The sequence below is a fragment of the Haliotis cracherodii genome, unplaced genomic scaffold, assembly GCF_022045235.1.
Source record: "Haliotis cracherodii isolate W230 unplaced genomic scaffold, xgHalCrac1.p SCAF_12, whole genome shotgun sequence".
Lineage (NCBI taxonomy): Eukaryota > Metazoa > Mollusca > Gastropoda > Lepetellida > Haliotidae > Haliotis > Haliotis cracherodii.
The window spans coordinates 36,217,529-36,240,596 of NW_027266267.1; the positions used below are offsets into that span (position 1 = coordinate 36,217,529).

At 40.2% G+C, this 23,068-nt stretch overlaps 1 protein-coding gene across 1 annotated transcript in view; it reads left to right on the plus strand.

The window, feature by feature from the left end:
* The first annotated feature begins 8,665 nt into the window (after positions 1 to 8,665).
* Positions 8,666 to 23,068, plus strand: part of LOC139458387 (transmembrane protein 145-like) — a 51,351-nt gene continuing 36,948 nt past the window's right edge. Inside the window, exons 1-2 of the mRNA XM_071239801.1 lie at positions 8,666 to 8,805; positions 10,924 to 10,998. Of these exons, the coding sequence (XP_071095902.1) occupies positions 8,707 to 8,805; positions 10,924 to 10,998 (174 nt within the window). The 5' untranslated portion in view covers positions 8,666 to 8,706. The remainder of the gene's footprint in view (positions 8,806 to 10,923; positions 10,999 to 23,068) is intronic.

The following is a 23,068-nucleotide window of genomic DNA, read 5'->3' on the forward strand; positions in this document are numbered from 1 at the left end:
TAGATGGTACAGGCTAATTATTTAACAAGTCACATTTATTATCATTTTGTTCATTCCACTTCCACAAGATCCCGTGCCCAATATCGAGGGGCCTCGAAAAGACTGTGAGCATGTATTTATCGATTGCATTAGAACAAACTCATAATTAATCTATAGACCCGTGAAGAGCCGTCGTCTTTAACGGCAAGCATGGGTTACTGATGACCTATTCTACCCCGGATCTTCACGGGTCTTGTGTAGATATAAGCGCTATATCTGTTCCATACTCGGTGACACAAAGCGTCTATATTCGTGGTCAGGTGGTATTGATTTCATGTGTCCGTGTGGCTTGGTTTCAAAAGACGTGTAATATCTGTCAAGTCATTACCGTATACCTGAGAGGCCGTGTAGTGAGGTGAAATGGGTAATTATAGCACTTATATATAGTCTGTGTCTGTGGCTGCACGTGTCTGCCTGTGTCTTTATCAATGTGCATATATGTGTGTGTGCGTGAGAGAGAGAGAGAGAGAGAGAGAGAGAGAGAGAGAGAGAGAGAGAGAGAGAGAGAGAGAGAGAGAGAGAGAGGGGGGGGGGGTGAGGTCAGGTGAGGGGAAATTGCACTTATATAGCGAGAGAGAGAGATTATTTTTTTTTATTATTATTTTTTAATGTATTTTGTAACCAGATAATGCGCCTATTTCAGGAAAAAAATAACCAAACCCCGGGGAAAAACTATAAAACAAAATCCCAAATAATATTTATTATTTTAAAAAACATGTTTAGGTTTTTTACATTTTCTGCTCAAATATTGTTAATTTGAGTCAATGATTAAGCGGTCCGACAAAAATATTTACGATAACGTTAGAAAATAATTTAACAAACTACAAATCACGAGAAACAAGGAATTTAAAACTTCATCTCCGTGTTATCTTATATTGATGTTGTTTATGTTGTTTGTTATGTTGTGGTGGTAGTAGTAGAAGCGGTGGTGGTGGCGGCAGTGGCGGCGGCGGCGGCGGCGGTGGTGGTGGTGGTGGTGGTGGTAGTGGTGTTGGTAGGGGAAGTTTTGTTTGTTATTTAATGCTAAAAAAACCGACTAATTAACGCTCCATATAACAGACTTGAAACCTTGCTTTCTTGTAATTAATTGAATGCATCAGCTAATTACACACTGGTCCAATTATGTCAAGGCAGATATGTAATTCTCATTGCATGTAATGAGCTATTGTTACACTAGGTTTATTCAGAGTGAAAGGTCACTAACTTTGGCCTTGACCGCAGATTTAATCTCAGCTTAGCTTGGTCAAACGTTCTTTTCTTTTTCTTTGTTGTTGTTTAACGCTGCAGAGAGAGAGAGAGAGAGAGAGAGAGAGAGAGAGAGAGAGAGAGAGAGAGAGAGAGAGAGAGAGATATGATCTTGTACCAGCAGTCCGGACTGACTAATGCCGAGTTTATAATGCTAGCACCCTGAGATACCATGCCGCGGTTTAACATGAATATCCCACTCAGACACAGTCTACTGACTCCGAGCCGACCAGTCCTTGTTTTAGCCTCCTAAAGCCACACCGCTCAACAGGGTAACAGAAGTACCACCTATAAACGTCTTTACCAATGACGCGACCGACCTTTCGCTCTCTATAGCCTTCAGGTCGCGGAGTCGGTCGTAAACCGTATACAGATATCTCTTCATGCGTGTCAATAGGCTGAGAGATCCCTGCGGTAACAGCATCTCTGTGATGCTTGACTTGTCGCTACACAGATATGTAAATATATTGTTGCACCCTCCAAAATATACGTGCTCGTTCTTGAAGGAAAGTGTCTTCGGAAGTGAATCGTGTTGCATTTGTCATCAGATCATGAAGCATGCACTTTGCTGAAGCTTATAAAGTGATGCAGATTTGGAGTGAGTGAGTATGGTTTTACGCCGCTTTTAGCAATATTCCAGCAATATCACGGCGGGGGGCACCAGAAATGGGCTTCACACATTGTACCCATGTCGGGAATCGAACCCGGGTATTCGGCATGACGAGCGAACGCTTTAACCACAAGGCTACCAGACCGCCCCTGGACAGTTGGATCGGGAATGTATTAGAAAAAACACTGTGGGAGTTTTTATTCACTCGATATAACCTTTAAGGTGGTATCCTATGCATTCAAACAGCCATCAGATAAATCACCCCTCCTGATATCTGTAAACGTCACGTACCGTTGGTTATTATTTAGAAGACCGCCTCCGTGGTCTAGTGGTAGAGCGTCCGCCCGGAGAGCGGGAGGTCCGGGGTTTGATCCCCGGCCGCGTCATACCAAAAGACGTTAAAAGATGGTACTTATTTGTAACCCTGGCTCGGCATTAAGGGGCTAAAACAAGGACTGGTCGGCTCGGAGTCAGTATACTGTGTCTACGTGGGGTATTCATGTTAAACTGCGGCATGGTATCTCAGTGAGCTAGCACTATAAATCGGCATCAGTCCGGTCTAGTACAAGCAGCCACACAAACACACACGTACATGCACGTCGCTATATAAGTGCAATAATCTTGGACGCGACGTTAAACCCAATTTCACTTCACCTATTATTTAGAAACTCCCGGAGAGGTCACATATATATCTGAACATCTTTACGACGTGCCCCGTGGCACATTTGAGCATCTTAATGGGAGCATTTGGAAACAAAAAGATCTCTATCGCTGTACTGTGATTTTGTATGGAGACGAGATATATGTTTCAGCTACAGCGTCAAAACCAGACACTTTTATAAATTAAAACTGAGCCTCAATCCAAAACATTTAAGAACAGCTTGCAAGAAAGTATTTTTTGTGGCTGACGATATCTTTTTTTTCAATAGTCTGAAGCATAATCTTTTTCGGGGCCATTATATTTTTATGATAAAATTCCAGCAAAAATATTCGGTTCGAAATATATCCATTGTTATTTCAGCTTGACTTGGACTGGGTGAGAAGAGATGGTTGAGCTTGGTGATGTGGGACTTTTGTTAGAGACAAAACAATTTTTCGGTCGCTGCTTAAAACAAACAAGAAATATACTAAATGAGGAGCAGATGTAATATTTACAGCACACGTTTCAGTACAACCAGCACGTTCAGCGAACATTTTGTTGAGGTTAAAACCTGAGAACATTTTGTTGGGGTTAAAACCCGAGAACAGTTTGATGGGGGTAAAACCCGAGAACTGTTTGATGGGGTTAAAACCCGAGAACACTTTGTTGGGGTTAAAACCTGAGAACATTTTGTTGGGGTTAAAACCCGAGAACATTTTGTTGGGGTTAAAACCCGAAAACATTTTGTTGGGGTTAAAACCCGAGAACATTTTGTTGGGGTTAAAACCTGAGAACCCTTTGTTGGGGTTAAAACCCGAGAACACTTTGTTGGGGTTAAAACCCGAGAACACTTTGTTGGGGTTAAAACCTGAGAACATTTTGTTGGGGTTAAAACCCGAGAACATTTTGTTGGGGTTAAAACCCGAGAACATTTTGTTGGGGTTAAAACCTGAGAACCCTTTGTTGGGGTTAAAACCTGAGAACATTTTGTTGGGGTTAAAACCCGAGAACAGTTTGATGGGGTTAAAACCCGAGAACAGTTTGATGGGGTTAAAACCCGAGAACTGTTTGATGGGGTTAACCCCGAGAACAGTTTGATGGGGTTAAAACCCGAGAACAGTTTGATGGGGTTAAAACCCGAGAACAGTTTGTTTGGGTTAGAACCCGAGAACTGTTTGATGGGGTTAACCCCGAGAACAGTTTGATGTGGTTTAAACCCGAGACAATTTTGTTGGGGCTAAAACCCGAGAACATTTTGTTGGGGATAAAACCAGAGAATATTTTGTTAGGGTTAAACCTGAGAACATTTTGTTGGGGTTAAAACCTGAGAACCCTTTGTTGGGGTTAAAACCTGAGAACATTTTGTTGGGGTTAAAACCCGAGAACAGTTTGATGGGGTTAAAACCCGAGAACAGTTTGATGGGGTTAACCCCGAGAACTGTTTGATGGGGTTAACCCCGAGAACAGTTTGATGTGGTTTAAACCCGAGACAATTTTGTTGGGGCTAAAACCCGAGAACATTTTGTTGGGGATAAAACCAGAGAATATTTTTTGGGATTAAACCCGAGAACATTTTGTTGGGGTAAACCCCGAGCACTTTTTGTTGGTTTAAACCCGAGACAATTTTGTTGGGGCTAAAACCCGAGAGGACTTTGTCTGAGTTAAAACCCGAGATCATTTTGTTGGGATTAAACCCGAGAACAATGTTTTACAGTTTTATTCTGGAACACATTTGTTTGGTTTTTAAGACAAATCCCTTCCCCCTTCTCAATATCAAATGATCGGTAATAAACCGAGGTTAAGAAAGGCCAAACTGGCTGTCATGAAACAAACAAGAAATGGTTATTCGATGGGGAAGTATGTGATACGGGTATCATAGTTGTGTTTTGGACCTGATCTTTGCAGTGTTTTGTCATATCCAATTTTTTAAGGGTATGCTTTTATTGCCTGGCAGTTTAGTTCACAGAATGCATTGGTGTACGATCTTGTTCAATCACTTGCATCACTGCCAGCCTAACGTGTTCGTGGTTTCACCAAAACGTTTTTCACCAATCAAACTAATTGCGATCTTTAGGTAGGCCAGAATCCCGTGATCGTGGGGTCGAAATTCGCCCAGATTATGTTTTCAGTTTTGTTTGTTTGTTTGTTGTTTAACGCCGCACTAAGCAGCATTCGAGCTGTATGACGGCGGTCTGTAAATAACCGAGTCTGGACCACACAACCCAGTGATTGACATCATGAGCATCAATCTACGCAATAACCAAGTCAGCGAGTCTGACCACTCGATTCCGTTAGTCCCCTCTTACGACAAGCATAGTCACCTTTTACGGCAAGCATGGGTTGCTGAAGACCTATTCTACCTCGGATCTTCACTTCACCTCACCGCACCAGTGTGTTTCACCAAAGAGTCTATGAAACTTGCGTAAGAATATTTGCGTTAGTTTTACTATCAAAATACAGTAAACTACGGTTATAACGAACTAAAAGGGGCCAGTAATTTTAGTTCGTTATAACCGTAGTTCGTTATAAGCATACATACAGCCTATATACAGCAAATGGACTGGACCCACAACAGTTCGTTATATCCGTCAGTTCGGTATAAGCGTGTTCGTTATAAACGTAGTTTACAGTACGCCAAACCAAACAAACTACATGTCTGGCCTAACTTCGAATTAAGCTGACTTGGCGGGATACACCTGTAGCTGGTTGGTGTAAATTGATCCGTGTTTCATTAATCCAGCTGATAAACTAGGGAATTGTTCATTACATACATAATTGGCACGGCAACTTACGGCCGGTGTTCAATAATCCGCTTCCCGTTCAGCAGAGCTTTTTCATGTCTACCCTCGTGTTAAGATTTATTGATGTGTTGTTTAACACCGCACTCAGCAATAGTCCAGCTATTTGACGACGGTCTGTTAATAGTCGAGTCTGGACCAGAACATCGATCTACGCAATTGGGAGACGATGATATGCATCAACCAAGTCAGCGAGCCTGACCACCCGATCCCGTAATTCGCCTCTTACGACAATCATAGTCACCTTTTACGGCAAGCATGGTTCCTGAAGATCTATTCTAACCCGGATCTTCACGGGTCTCGAGTTCAGAATAAAGGTTGGAAATATTGGCTTCATGCTCACAGGCGATAAAATCTATAGAAAAAAAATATACTGTGTCTTTATATACCACATGTTTGGGATTTATGCTAATAAAAGGATTTCCATATATTTTTAATGGTGCTTAAACATAACTGAATGAATGGGTTTTACACAGGTTTGAAAATAAGGCATATAAAAAAGACCATGGTTCAACTGTTTCCATTTGGTTCGAAAGTGATGTAATTAACAGTTATGTGTGTTGTTCACACATTCCAAACGTCATGACATGGCATTGGGAATGTTTGTCCGTCATATAAGAAATATCATGATTGCCCCGCGTTTGAAATATATTGGACATACTTTAATTTTATTGAGAGTGTTTATTTTTTTTTGTAGCCAGATAATGCGCGTATTTCAGAAAAAAATAACCAAATCCCGGGGAAAAACTGTAAAACAAAATCCCAAATAATATTTCTTATTTTAAAAAACAAATCACGAGAAACAAGGAATTTAAAACTTCATCCCCGTGTTATCTTATATTGATGTTGTTTATGTTGTTTCTGGTGGTGGTAGTAGTAGTAGCAACGGTGGTGGTGGCGGTGGTGGTGGTGGTGGTGGTAGACGTGGTGGTAGTGGAAGTAGTAGTGGTGTTGGTAGGGGAAGTTTTGTTTGTTATTTAACTCCAAACAAACAAACGACTAATTAACGCTCCGTATAACAGACTTGAAACCTTGCTTTCTCGTAATTGATTGAATGCATCAGCTAATTACACATTGGTCCAATTATGTCAAGGCAGATATGTAATTCTCATTACATGTAATGAGGTATTGTTACACTAGGTTTATTGAGAGTGAAAGACCACTAACTTTGGCCTTGACCGCAGATTTAATCTCAGCTTAGCTTGGTCAAACGTTGTTTTCTTTTTCTTTGTTGTTGTTTAACGCTGCACACAGCAATATTCCAGCTATATGACGACGGTCTGTAAATAATCGAGTCTGGTCCAGACAATCCAGTGTGTGTGTGTGTGTGTGGAGAGAGAGAGAGAGAGAGAGAGAGAGAGAGAGAGAGAGAGAGAGAGAGAGAGAGAGAGAGAGAGAGAGAGAGAGACAGACAGACAGACAGACAGACAGACAGAGAGAGAGAGAGACAGAGAGAGACAGAGACAGAGACACAGAGAGAGAGACAGAGAGAGGGGGGGGGGAGGTCACAGTGGTCTGCAAAGCGTTGTGATGCAATTTCATTGATCTCACTCAAGCGATATCTCCTGTAGGAGCCAGTTTTGGATGATAAATGGGGAACACCACCCAAGTGTCTTTGATATCAAGTACATCTACACGAGTCGATAAAAGTTTAAAACTCGGAGGCTTTTATCGAGAAGTGTTGATATATTTCATATCAAAAGACACTTGGTGGGATTCTCCATTCTCCACTTTTTCAGTTTGTAGACAGCGATAAGCAGTGGTATAAGTACTTCTAACAGCTTCAATAGCAGAGCCATTAGTGACGTCAATTGATTGTGACGTCATTGTTGTGATAAATATATATAGTGTTACCATTCAAAAAATATTACTTTAAAAATTGCTCCACCAAATGAACTTTTTTTATAATTCAGAAACTGAAGTTTCTACTCAAATCTGGGAACATAGATCTAGTCTTTTTGTCTTCTCTTTTAACATATTGTGTTCTTAATCATCACGTTATTCATTCGCGTTTTGTTGTTGCAAAGTAGAAAACAAAAGTTGTATTATATTCTTAACAGTTTTTGTTTTTTAAAGTAATATTATTTTTTGCCCGCTGGTGACTGAAAGAACAGGAATCCATACATTATCTGTGAATACTCTATCTAAACATTGAGCGAAGGCTCTCTCTGCATGGCAAGATAGCCTTCAAGCTTTGTGGGCGTATGGCAAGCCGTTTTCAGATTTATTACGGAATTACAGATATCTTCAATTGTTTTAAAGATATCTTGAACTGAATTGAAGATATCTTGAATCGAATTGAAGATATCTTAAATACAGATAATTGTAGATATCTTAAATAAAATATGAGATATCACGAAATTAATTAAGGATATGGTGAAGCGTATTACTGATATCTTGAAAAGAAATGTTGAAATCTTAAATTCGATTATTGATATCAAAATATGATTTAAAGATATCAAAATGTCATGTTTTGTTATGATGTCAATAATTCAATTCCTGATATCTTGAAACTAAATACAGATATCAATAATTGATTATTGATATCTTCAATTGCTGCCATTATTAAAGATGTTACATTGATAATGTTACTTAAATTAGATAACTGATATCAATTACTGATATAAATATGTCATCAAAATTATTAATGATATCTTTAATTGGATTTTTGATATCAGTAACGGTCAGAATTAATTATATCTTGAATTGAATTAAAGATATCTGTAATGCATTTGCGGATATGTATAACTTATTTCAAGATATCTTGAATTGAATTTAAGATATCTTGAATTTATTTCTAATATATTTATGTACTGTAGGATGGTAATTGTTTAATGATATCTTAAATACATTTAGAGATATCACAAACTAGTTTGTTCATGTCACCGTAACATTTTAAGATATCAGTAATTGTATTATGGATATCAGAAATGAATTTAAGATATCTTTATTTATTTTTTTGATATCTTAAAAACATTATTGATATCTTTAAATAAAATACCGATATCCTTAAAACAATTGAAGATATCTGTAATTCCGTTATAAATGTGAAAACGGCTTGACATACTGGCAATTTATTATAAAATTGCAGCCATATAGCGACGAGTAATCTCTCAGCACAGATCTTGTATTGAGCTGTGATTGTTGAGAAGTCTGTTTGTAATCTTATGACCAGTTAAAGGATATTAAACGCACCATGTAACGCAGGGTCACCCATGTAAAGCAAACCGATGATCCAGGATACGGCATTAGTGGCTTGTTAACAATTGACGCGCACCTGTATATTTGTTGCCATGGAGGTGATCACGTGACGTTGTACACTGTCATGGCGGATTTTAGACATCGCAGAGGGAACAGTTGACATCAGACGAAAGATGGATTTACGCGTGTGTTTAGGAATTGTTTGCCTTCTTTCTTTGGCGTTTACATCCTCCGAAGCTAAATGGGTTGAAGGGAATTTACAGTCAAATAACGTAAGTAATTCAAGATCATGTTTCAGAACGAATCAAAGTCCGACCCTTCGTTGATCATTGTCGTTAGAAGCGAATACAACAATCACGAGTTGGAATGAGATGGTTTGTTTACCAAGTGTAATGGCAGACTATGTACTTACGTAGATGTCTACATGTCTGTTTCACATGTATGTACAATAATCTTTCACATAAATGCGGTTATGATTGCGAAATACATAGACATTCTAACCATTAAGATGAAATATCTTACCTCATAATGTTGAAAGTTATGATCGACGACTCTGGCATACTGCCAATACCCCCTAGGTCTACCATTGATCATTTGTTGTGATAAATTCTTACATTTGATTTCATAAACCGATCGATGATATACATTTTGGATGAAAATAAGATCTCATTAAGTGCAGTACAGTTAGATTTACTACTAGGGCTGGGACTGGTAACTTGTATATACCCAGGTCAGGTGGGTGCAGAGTAGTACCCAGGTACCCACAGGACTACCCGGACCTGTGGTTAGTCATGTGATATGTTGCTCAATGGCAAAAATTATCTAGAACTCTATGGTTACACTACAAGGGATAATTGTTCACATTTCATTCTGACTTTGCACACATTCCTTCCGACTTTATAAGTTTGCATAATGATAAAACATCAGTCAACTTCTGTGTAGGGGAGACCGGGGTGCTTTGGGTCACGGGGTGCTTTCGGACACCCCCCAAAACTGCTATTTATAGGTGTACAATCACATGATCATTTACACTAAAGGAAGTGACATCATACACCGTGGCACTTTTTGTAGCAAGGGTGGAAGCAGCACCCGTTGACAGAAGTTTGGTTAGTTACATGTAATTTTTGCACTTCATTGTAAAATTCAGACCCCTATTGTTGAAGCTTTATAGGCCAAAGTGTTCCATCTTTCAGTTGATGTATGAGTTTTATTCAAAACAGTGATATCTTAAAAGTATTCTGCCAAGAGATGAATTTAATTTTGTCAAATGGTTATGTAATGCAGCCATTAAAAAAATGCAAGGGTAGCATTGGGACACCGTGCCCGGGGCGCATTGGGACATTTTTTTTTTTAAATCACTGTCAGTTAAATCAGTTAATTTCATGTTTGTGAAATACATTTTTTGTTCAGTGTTGATTAGAAGAAGTGTCTATTTCTTTAGGAGTCCATTTCATGTGGGATGTAGACTGGATAATACAAATTTTGTCCCAAAGCACCTCGGTCTCCCCGATGAATGACCAGATCGGTTTATACGTGTAGATCTATCTAAATTTATTAATTTGAATTAAATGTAAAAGTGTTGTTGTTTTTTTATCAAATTAGACGCACTAGACCACGGGAGCGGTCTATTAAGGCTAGACACAGTATCTAGTCCGAGACTGGTGAAAATCTAGAGGATCAAGTTTGTTTTCTCCCAAAATCTATTAATTTTTCATAAACCACCAGTCCGAAATGAGCTGCGGATTAGTTGAATATTATCAAAGGAGTCTAGCCTGCTTGTATGGCTGATTAGTTCTATAGCTAAAAATAGTCCATATAATAACACAATGAGAGCCACGTTCAGCTGGGAGACATGAGGAGTTCGGCACAGAATGCCTTACACAGTGCTCACATATTATAATTCACATTAGGTATTGATAGTTTCTGTGGGTATTCAATATAGTTTAACTTCCTTGGACCCATGAAGATCCGGGGTAGAACAGGTCTTCAGCAACCCATGCTTGTCGTGAAAGGCGACTATGCTTGTCGTAAGAGGCGACTAACGGGATCAGATGGGTAGCCAGGCTCGCCGACTTGGTTGATGCAAGTCATCGTTTAAGGAATGGTCATTTTCTTTAGGGGAGGGGAGTAAAAATGGATAGGTTTAAGGTGGGAGGGAGGGAGGATGAAAATATGTTACATAGAATGGGAAAGGTCAACAAAATATATACAGACCAAAGACCAATCCCCTCCCCCAACCCTGTCACAAACACCCCACCCACCCTATGCTAAATGACCAGACCTTATAGTGATTTAATGTGTGAATTTTATACAAATCCACAGGTTATTTTGCACTCGTACTATGTGGGGTTTGTTGGTGTGAAATCATTTCCTATTTTTCTTTATTTCAGAACTGGGAGTTCCTTGGCCGATTCTGTTTCCTGTCCTCCAAAGGCTCCCTTGTATACAGCTTCATGTACCCAGTGGTCAGTACACAACCGTTTCTTCTCGTCAAAATACTGCATTACAGGGTTTAAAATTCCATGCAGAGCTACAGAAAAAATACCCCCCCAAAATATTCAAAACCCAATCACTTTCAATTAACTTGCATACAGAAACGCATGCATTAAATGAAAAACTCAAATGTATAAAAACAGAAGGAGTAAATACCCAATGAAGCTTTTTCAGCATGCGTTAAAAAGGAGCTAATTTCTGAAAATTCCTTGCAGAGCTACAGATAAAATACCCCCCCCAAATATTTAAAACCCAATCACTTTCAATTAACTTGCATACAGAAACGCATGCATTAAATGAAAAACTCAAATGTATAAAAACAGAAGGAGTAAATACCCAATGAAGCTTTTTCAGCATGCCTACAACGGAGCTAATTTCCCAAACACAATTACGAGCTAATTTATTTTCCAAATCAAGCCCATATATAGAACCGTTATATGCATCTAAAACATTATTTCATTTTTTTTAAATCCCAAAATGTTGACTCATTTGGGGAAAAACCCAATATAGTGATGAATAGATGAGTGAAAAAATATTAGTTACCCAATGAAAAATGTAATAACCACGTTAACATGGTTAAAATAGAAACCTTCGAGTAAAATCTCAATTGCTCAAAAAGTTATCTGGAACTCTGATTCCATATATTTGTCATACACTATTATCCGCTGTCTATCTCTATCTCGGTTAATAGATTTGCAGAGCTTTGCGTTGAGTCTGATATCAATGAATGATGCTGAAAATAGCCATCAAATCACCCCGTTCTTTCATGGTTTGATATCACAAGTTCTCGACTCAATTCTGTTTCGATAAAATGTATAAAGTTATCACTCATGCAAGGCCACAGATTTGAGTGAGAGGTGAGTTGGGTTTAACGCCACTTTTAACAGTATTCCAGTCATATCACGGCGTGTCAGCTTAATGTATGGGAAAGGCCGAAGTGATGCAGGTCTCAGACGTTTACCACTTCGGTGAAACCCACGAGCACGGGTATGGTGCTGACAAACCTAGAAACATAATCGGGACGAACCAGGATTCAAACCCATAATCATAGGTGTGATTAACTGCAGATTAACTGTTCAATGTTTTTCGCTATTCATATTTTAATTTTATTCATAATGCACCAATCTTATAACAGAAGTTTAAAAGGACTTCTTATTGTAAGTACAGTTGATTGAACTGGAACACATAATGAATTGGTATCACCACGACGACACACAGGTTGCCTGTCCTGTTTGACCCTGGTTTCAATTTATTCGGAATCAGTTTAACCCTGTCCCGAATTTTGGGCGGTGGGGTAGGGTAGCCTAGTGGTTAAAGCGTTCGCTCGTCACGCTGAAGACCCGAGTTCAATTCACCACGTGGGTACAATGTGTGAAGCCCATTTCAAGTGTCCCCCGCCGTGATATTGCTGGAGTATTGCTAAAAGCAGCGTAAAACCAAAATCACTCACTCACTCACTGTCCCGAATTGTTCATTTTGAAACAATTGAATGTTAAATTGCAATTCTGGGTCGCTAGTCATTTGTACATACTTCCAGCAGTAGGAACTAACGGTTTTAGTCCTCTAGTCCTTATAATGATAACATATAGCAAAACCCTTAAAAATGGCAAATTTCTACTAGTCCTTATGATACCTTAACTATTGGGCCGTTTGGTAAGGACTACAGGACTAGTGCCAATTTCTAGCACTGACTTTATGATACAGCACACAGCAAGATAAGGAAAATCCTTACGATATATTTGCATACACAACATTTATCATCGTACATGTAGGAAAGTCATCGGTTGTAAGGGGTCAGGGTCCTCGAGATCTCGTCTGAGGTTCTCAGTTCGCTGTGCAGAGTTGCGTCCCTTGGGTATGCCAGGAACCTATGATCTCGAGTTCGAACCCAGGTCATACCCACATTCATGAGTTTCACGGGGCGGTCGGGTAGCCTAGTGGTTAAAGCGTTCGCTCGTCACGCTGAAGACCCGGGTTCGATTCCCGACATGGGTACAATGTGTGAAGCCCATTTCTGGTGTCCCCCGCCGTGATATTGCTGGAATATTGCTAAAAGCGGCGTAAAAGCCATATTCACTCACTCACTCACTCATGAGTTTCACACGGTGGTTAACATCGGAGAATCTCTTTGTGTTTTCCTCCACACATCACAACATAGATGGATGCTGTTCAAAGCGGTGTTTAACCCACCTCACTCAAACACGTCAGCTGTAGACTGTGTCTCACTCATGAAGATTCGAGGTAGAATAGGTCTTCAGCAACCCATGCTTGCCTTAAAAGGCGACTATGCTTGTCGTAAAAGGTGACTATGCTTTGTAAGAGGAGAGACAACAGGACTGGGTGGTCCGACTCACTGACTTGGTTGATGCATATCATCGTATCCCAATTGCGTGGGTCGATGCTCATGATGTCAATCACTGGATTGTTTGGTCCAGACTCGATTATTTACAGACCGCCGTCATATAGCTGGAATATTGCTGAGTGCGGCGTTAAAAAACAAACAAATTGCTTGAGTAATGCACTTCATAGTGGCCACATACATTCCCGCGAATCCTCCACGTTTTTACATACACAAACAAACGCGTTCCTTACCATAATTCTCCTGAACACTCTATAAGTTTTATTTTACCCAGGTACATACATCAGCTGTGAAAACACCATTGTCACACGGGTATTTATCAGGCTACTACAAAAATTTGAAATATTACATGACCCGTGAAGATTCCGGGGTAGAATAGGTTTTCAGCAACCCATGCTTGCTGTAAAAGGCGACTGGTTCGCAGTGGAAGACTAAACTAAACTTACCTTGCAATCAACTAAACGTGAAATCCCCTTGTAATCAACTGAACGTGAAATCCCCTTGTAATCAACTAAACAATGAAAATGTGATAAGATCAAATGAAATGGATTTGAAACTAAAAGTGAAGTTGCCGTATGGTAACAATGTAAATGGGTAACTCTCTCAACTATTTCTATTCTATTCTATTTCTGTAATATTCTAATTCACTATTTACTAACTTAGAGAGAGATATCCATTTACTCCTTGCCCCTATGAATGCCAGAAGCCAACTGAAATAAACTGTCTATAGCATGCGCATTTTGCGCTCATCCAGCAAGAAGCACGTGCTGCATGCCAACTTTAACGCTTTCCGCGAAGCTGTTGTGTACCCATGAATCAACCACTGTGTCCAGGAACATGACTCTTGTTCCCGGACCCTTGTTCCCGGACAATTGTTCCCGGATGCTTCAGAACATGCCCCCTTCCATGATAGACCCCAGTCTATCATCTATTTGGAACAATACGTCATCAAAACAATGCAGTTGACAAACTACAAAAAACCTAACTTATTTACAACAATGACTAGTCCATGAAAACTGCATCACTATTTACAACCTTGAACAACTGGTTCTTGTTCAGTCTCGATATTCGAGAGGACAGATCTTTGTAACTGGTCTTGTCAATCTCGACCCTCCAACTTTAACATCTACAACTTTAACATCTACAACTCTAACATGGCCATCTTTGCCTGGGTAAGTTTTCAATATCCTTCCCATTGGCCAAGTTCCTCTTGGATTATCTTGTGATACGACAATCACCACATCATCAACTTGGAAGTCTCTTGATGACGTGACCCACTTTTTCCGGACATTCAACGTTGGAAGCCACTCTCTCATCCATCTCCTCCAGATATGCCTGATGAGTTCCTGGATCCTCCGCCAACGCTTCTGGGGAGAAAAGGAAGTGGAATCTATTTCTGGAGCGAAGTCTCCACCAAGCTGCCCATGTAGAAAGTGGTTTGGTGTGAGCGGAACATCATCCTGTGTGTGGGCACTCTGATATGTGAGTGGTCTTGAATTCAACAGAGCTTCGGCCCCAGTAAAAGCAGTCATCAGTTCTTCATCGGTGACATCACTTGAGCTGAGTACAGCATAAATAGCCCGTTTAGCTGACTTGACCATCGATTCGAATATTCCTCCGAAGTGAGGAGCATTTGGAGGATTAAATCTCCATACAATGCCTCTGTTTGCCAATTTCGATTTTGTGATGTCAGAATCTAATGAAGTCACCAGCTCTTTAAGTTCTTTCACAGCTCCAACGAAATTCGTTCCGTTGTCCGATATGATCTCCTTGGGCATTCCCCTTCTGTGTGCCATGCGGAAGAGAGCATTCAAGAACGAATTTGTGTCTAGTCCAAAAGCGATCTCTAAATGTACAGCGCGTGTAGCTAGGCATGTGAACAGGCACAGGTAACGCTTTTGACGGCTTTTACCTCGACCCTGTACAGTAAGAAATGGACCAGCGAAATCCACCCCCGCTTGAACAAATGCTCTCATTGAACAAACTACTCTTACCTTTGGAAGATTGCCCATGAGTTGTTGTGCTGGCTTTGCTTTTTGTTTTTTGCACCAAGAACATGCATTTTCCCATTTACGAATTTCCTCCCTTGAGGATATTATCCAGAACTTGGAAGACAATGAAGCTAATGTGGTATTTGTTCCCATGTGGTGACACATTTCATGATGATGTTTAACTATCAACTTTGTCACATGGCTTTTTCTGGGAAGAATAATAGGAAACCTTGCTTCCCAGGACAGGACTTCTGCAAACCTCAGTCTGCCATTTAATCTCATCACCCCTGTTTCATCCAGAAAAGGCTGTAATCCTATGAGTTTACTCTTAGGTGGTATTCTGCTGCCATGGTACAGTGCCCAATACTCTTTAGGAAATGCTTCCATTTGATCTTCTGAAATTAGTTTTCTTTCAGCTCCTTCAATCTCTTCTAGGTCCAGTTCTTCTTTCCTTCTCATATCCTTTTGTGTCCGAGAGTTACTGAGAAACCTGTAGACCCATGCAAAGACTCTGCACAGTCTTTTCCAGTCGGAAAACCTACATGGATCCAAACGCCATGTCTGATCAACATCTTGCACCATCATTGTCACTTTCATATTTGATCCAGTTTTCCTTTCCATCTCAACTTTCTGGAAAGCATGTATCTGTTTTGGCCATTGGCTTACATCAAGTTTTAAAAACTCAGGACCTTGTAGCCATGCTTTTGTACCAAGTGTTTCAGGTTTACAACCTTTTGTAAGTATGTCAGCTGTGTTCAACTTAGTTGGCACATGCATCCATTGGCTGGGTTTTGTCACTTCTTGTATAAAACCAACACGATTGGCCACAAATGGCTTAAAGCTTCTACTGTGGCTTTTTATCCACCACAACACGTTCATGCTATCAGACCAGATCCTTGCATCATAAGGTGACATTTCTAGGCCTTTTGCAATAGCAAGCAGAAGTTTCACCCCAAGAACCGCTGCCATCAACTCTAGTCGTGGGACACTGATAGCCTTCAGTGGAGCAACATGACTTTTTGCAGCTACAAGTTGACTCGCTGTCCTGTGTTCATTAACACTCACCAGATAAATGACTGCACCAAAAGCATCTTGTGATGCATCTACAAACACATGTAGGCTTGTATTTGCTATTTCTGTTCTAAATTCAATCCATCTTGGGAAATATAAAGACTTCAAATCTGCCAATTCCCTATACCATTGCAAGACCTTCTCCTCTAAATCAGGATGCAGACTGTCATCCCAACCTACACCAGACACCCAAATGTGTTGCAATATTATCTTTGCCCGAATGGTAAATGGAGCTAACAGTCCCAAAGGATCAAATATCTTAGCAATCTCCCTCAAGAAAGCTCTTTTTGACATTTGAAAGTGATCATTTTTGATGTTGTAGCAGAATTGAAACCTATCACTCTCTGCATTCCAGAGCAACCCAAGAGCTTTCACTGATGGCAGTTCAGTCATCTGATTATTAATTTCAGATAGTCTATCTGCAACTGGAATACATTCAAGGACCTTCAATGAATTGGAGACCCACTTCCTGGCGTGCATTCCAGCTGTAGTCCACAGTTCATTCACCTGATCATAAAGCTCTATTGCTTTTTCTTCGGTTTCTACCGAATCCATTGTGTCATCCATGTATGTTGATTTAGCAACTGTGTCTGCAGCCAAAGGAAGATGATTTTTGCATGCCTTAGCATGTTCCTGTGTAATATACTGTGCCAGAAATGGTGAACAATTCATTCCGAAGACTACCCGTGAAAATTCATATACATCAGGTTCTTCGTCCAGGTTCATTGATCTCCATAGAAATCTGAAGTACGGTTGATCAGCTTCAGTAATCTTGATTTGCAAGTACATTTCTGCAATGTCGCATATGATTGCGATTGGATGTTTTCTAAATCTTAACAATATTTCAACAAGATCATTTTGCATTTTCGGACCCTGGTGAACAACATCATTTAATGACACCCCATCACTCTTTGCTGATGCATCGAAAACCATCCTTACCTTCGTTGTATTTCGTTCAGGCCGGACCACTGGAAAATGAGGTAAGTACCAACATTTTTTGTTAACTTCTTTTTCAGGAACTTTTGTGATGTATCCTTTTTTCAGATACTGTGATATCACGTCCCCATATGCTTTCTGAATTGTAACATCTTTGGATAACCTTTTCTCAATTTGTTTCAGACGTTTGAAAGCACTATCATAATTACTTTCAGGAAGCTTTGACTTGTCCTTCCATGGAACATCAACAGTGTACCTCTTTGAATCATAGGTAAGTGATTCTTTTACAGCATCCACAGCCTGTTCCTCATCTCGTGTCATAAAGGGCGTGTACCCTGAAATGGTTTCAACCTCCCAGAACCTATTTACTAATGACTCAAGCTCTATTTCGTTGCTTGTTGTGTGTGAATCATGAGCAAAGAATGAGCCAGTCACATGTGCAGTATGTATTTCTGATTCGTGTACTTTACCAACACACGTCCACCCCAATGGTGTTAGCCTTGCTATAGGATCACCAGGATGACCACAAACATCTTTGAGAGAACAATGAAGTTCCAAATAGTCCATTCCAATCAATATGTCCACAATTGGTCTAGAACTCAATTTTGGAAACTCAATGTTACGCAAGTGACTCCAATCATTTGCATGTTTGTTCCAGTCAATCACTTTCATCATCCCTGTGACCTTTGTTGTAGTCAATGCTGATATGTTCATGTTCACCGATCCATCAACACTTTCTAATCCCACTTCAACAGCCATGCTATTAAAGGTTTCCTGCTTACTGTTGAGAACATTCACAGATACAGTCTGTCTTTGACCATGCACACCTAACTCTGATGCTACGTCTTCATTGATATAGGTTTGTGTGCTGGCGTCATCCAGAAGAGCATTGACCTGTATTTTGCGAGTTCCATTTTTCAGTACAACAGGAATTGTCCTGAGCGAAGAAAAGGAATATTCCTTTCTCGTTGTAGACATTGTTGTCTGTTTGTACTCAATCCGAGTTTCTTCAGATTTGTTGCTTGTATTCAAAGCGTCCTTTGTCCGTGAGTTTACCCAATCGCTATCATGTAGTAATCTATTGTGTGTCGACCGACATCCCTCAATACCACATGGCACATTTGTGGAACATAATTTCCCAACATGACAGATTCCTAAACACCGAAAGCAAAGCTTAAGTTCTTTGGCTTTGACCCATCGTTTCTGGATATCTAAAGCTTTGAAGCTTTTACAGTTTACTATCTGATGACCCTTCTCGTGACAGAAGTGACAGAGCTGTACCTGTTTCCTGCCAAAGAAAGATCCTGACTTTTGATTGGACTTATGTTCCCTATCATTGGGCCTTTCAACGATACCCAGTTTCACCTCAGATGCTACGGTTTGAAATTCGGATTCTTTCAGAACCCATTCTCTTAATGTCTCCACCGATTCCTGACGTTGGAGTTCAAACAGCCATCTTTGGTAATTTGTTATCATTGACCCGGTCATTTTCCTCAACAACTGGGAGTACAGACACCCGTCACCCAATTCCTCATTTTTGTCAGCTTCTCTAAGACTGACAACAGTAATGTCTAAAAGTTCGGCATAATTCTCTAAGTCCTTGGCGTTGCCAGGACGAATGGGTCTGAAGTTATAAACTTCCTCCATTTTCAAAGCAATCTGCCTTCTTTTACCTCCATACTTTCTCTCAAGCCGTTCCAAAGCTACATCATAAGCTGCAGCAGTGTGACCTAGCCTTGATATGAGATTAGAAGCCTCTCCTGCAACATATTGTTTTAGTTGTAACAGCTTATACTCATTACTGGCATTAGCTCTGTCCACGCATGCCATGAAAGCAGCTTTCCAACTTTCGTAGTCTTTAATGTTGCCATGAAACACAGGAATTGAAACCCGTTTCATCTTGCTCCACATATCAGCACCAATTTTATTGGTATGCGATGTCTTATTTCTTTCAATGAAAGATTTCATTTTGTGGTCATAGTTGCTATCTATCCGGTCATATGGCAAATGTAATTTCCCCCGTTCTATTTCAGGAGAAGCAGGTGCTTCCCTTTCTATTGTTATTCTACTCATATCTATTTCTGGTGCAACTGACTCACCATGACCAACATTCTGATGAACAGAAGGAACACACTGTTCTTCTTGAAGCTCTGCGACTTTAAGTTTCACAGGCTGGTATTTCTTTGTGTTAATTGGGCGAAATATCCTCGACATTACTGACCTTATACCAGAAGACGAGATGTCATCTGACCTGCTGCTCAAATGCAATCTTGCATTGTGTATTGCATCATCGCTATATTCTAAGACTTCATCTATTTCCTTACATGTTTTCTTGGCATTCTCGTAATCTCCATGCTGGTCGTATGCCTGGGACAGGTCATACAATAAGTCAACAGCTTTAGCCTGAAGTGAACTCACCTTATCTATCTCATCCCTCACTGCTTTCCTTGTGGGGAGATCCTCCTGGTCTATCAAACTCAGCATCTGATTCTGAGCCTTTGTCAATGCAGACTTTGCTGCCGTCTTCTGTTTCTTAAGCTGAGCTATTTTTAACTCCAGCTTATCTACATCACTAATACTTGTAGCCTTTTCAGGATTTATTATCCCACATTCAGCCTTTGCTATATCAGACATGCTTGTTGCTTTGCCAGCAATTGTGAACAAACAAGCATCAAACTACACCTGAAAATCTATCCTATTTTTGAATGACGTACGTTGACCCTAAGAACTATCAACCCCAGTCACTATAACTAACTAGCCCATATTCAGAGCAACCACGCTCTGCTACCAATGGTTCGCAGTGGAAGACTAAACTAAACTTACCTTGCAATCAACTAAACGTGAAATCCCCTTGTAATCAACTGAACGTGAAATCCCCTTGTAATCAACTAAACAATGAAAATGTGATAAGATCAAATGAAATGGATTTGAAACTAAAAGTGAAGTTGCCGTATGGTAACAATGTAAATGGGTAACTCTCTCAACTATTTCTATTCTATTCTATTTCTGTAATATTCTAATTCACTATTTACTAACTTAGAGAGAGATATCCATTTACTCCTTGCCCCTATGAATGCCAGAAGCCAACTGAAATAAACTGTCTATAGCATGCGCATTTTGCGCTCATCCAGCAAGAAGCACGTGCTGCATGCCAACTTTAACGCTTTCCGCGAAGCTGTTGTGTACCCATGAATCAACCACTGTGTCCAGGAACATGACTCTTGTTCCCGGACCCTTGTTCCCGGACAATTGTTCCCGGATGCTTCAGAACAGCGACTATGCTTGTCGTAAAAGGCGACTAACGGGATCGGGTGGTCAGTCTCGCTGACTTGGTTGACATATGTCATCGTATCCCAATTGTGTGGGTCGATGTTTCATGATGTCAATCATTGGATAGTTTGGTCCAGGCTCAATTATTTACAGACCACCGTTATATAGGGTATTTATCAGGCTACTAGGCTACAGGCTACTAGGCTACTAGGTGCACGTGCTGATTAGATGTAGATATGTACACGACAAGGACGCAATGCAAGTTGTTTATGAATCAATATTCATGTCAAATAAAAGATTTATGGGCCACGTTATTACGGCAGGAATATTTTACAAACTGGTGTTTATTTGTCAACCTTACCTCAGTGTTTGAAATAAACGCCTGCCTGTTGTAGATAGATCTCATTTTGGGCCCATAGATCAAACTCTCAAGGATCCTAATATAAATGGCCTGCTGTGAATTCATGTGTCGATTTATTTGTCCCAATAAGCTGCATTTTAAAAAAAATTATTTGAGAGTCTGAACAGGTTAGTCAGTGCCTGCAGCTTCTGGGACCACCTCCGTGGTCTACTGGTAGAGAGTCCGCCCGGAGAGCGGAAGGTCCGGTGTTCGATCCCCGACCACGTCATACCAAAAGACGTTAAAAGATGGTACTTGTTGTTACCCTGTCTGGCGCTCGGCATTGAGGGGCTAAAACAAGGAGTGGTCGGCTCGGAGTCAGTATACTGTGTCTGGGTGGGGTATTCATGTTAAACTGCGGCATGGTATCTCAATGAGCTAGCACTATAAAGCGGCATCAGTCCGGACTAGTACAAGCAGCCACACAAACACACACACGTACATGCGCGTTGCTATATAAGTGCAATAATCTTGGACGCGACGTTAAACACCATCTCACCTCACCTCACCTGCAGATTCTGAAGGCAGCTGGCAATTTATTTTATTTCGAACACTGTCTGTAATTTATACACACTGTAGCATGATATATTTAGATTACGGCCTGATTTAGGTACAATTTGAATTTGATGGGGTTTTTTCCAGTTTCCTCCCACTAAATTCGGCATTGTAGCTGAATATGTTCCTTTCAAGTCTTCCTGATTCACATTTTCACAAACAACCATCTTGGGTTACATCAAAAAGTGCAACTCTGGCATTGCGTTTTGAAAGGAAAATAATTTAGAAAATAAACACACAACCAGAACCAAATTTAGTATGCTAAACTTGATGGCTGATTTGAGGTCAGTCGATAATGAGAAAATAGACTTTTGTATGTGTTTCCGTGATTTTGCTAGGAACATATGATATCGGGAAATGTTTGTGATTTTGTACAGGATTTCTGCCATATCACAACCAAATCAGAAATAATGTAAGTTATTTGGATGACATTCAGCTAATGAATCGATCTGAAACCTGGTGGTAAATGTGCATATTTCATTTTATGACATTCTTCAAAATAAAATTCCGTCGTGAAAGTCTTTAAAGTCTGATGCAAATAAGGAAGAGAATATATGGATGTCAACTTCTTTATTATGAGGAACACAACATTTCGGAGTATATGCTTACTCCTTCATCGGGTGAATGAATGCCATGAGGCAGAGAGCATATATATGTACATGTAACGACAACAAAATTAATAAGATAACAAAAGGTGGAAAATAACAAAGGGTACAAGCTATCAATGGCAGCCAACAGATGATTGGCGCTGATAGGTGACTAGCAATAGACAATGGAAGCCAACAGATGATTGGTGCTGATAGGTGATTAGCCATAGACAATGGAAGCCAACAGATGATTGGTGCTGATAGGTGACTAGCAATAGACAATGGAAGCCAACAGATGATTGGTGCTGATAGGTGATTAGCAATAAACAATGGAAGCCAACAGATGATTGGTGCTGATAGGCGATTAGCAATAGACAATGGCAGCCAACAGATGATTTGTGCTGATAGGTGATTAGCAATAGACAATGGAAGCCAACAGATGATTGGTGCTGATAGGTGATTAGCAATAGACAATGGAAGCCAACAGAAGATTGGTGCTGATAGGTGATTAGCAATAGACAATGGAAGCCAACAGATGATTGGTGCTGATAGGTGATTAGCAATAGACAATGGAAGCCAACAGATGATTGGTGCTGATAGGCGATTAGCAATAGACAATGGCAGCCAACAGATGATTGGTGCTGATAGGTGATTAGCAATAGACAATGGAAGCCAACAGATGATTGGTGCTGATAGGTGATTAGCAATAGACAATGGAAGCCAACAGATGATTGGTGCTGATAGGTGATTAGCAATAGACAATGGCAGCCAACAGATGATTGGTGCTGATAGGTGATTAGCAATAGACAATGGCAGCCAACAGATGATTGGTGCTGATAGGCGATTAGCAATAGACAATGGCAGCCAACAGAT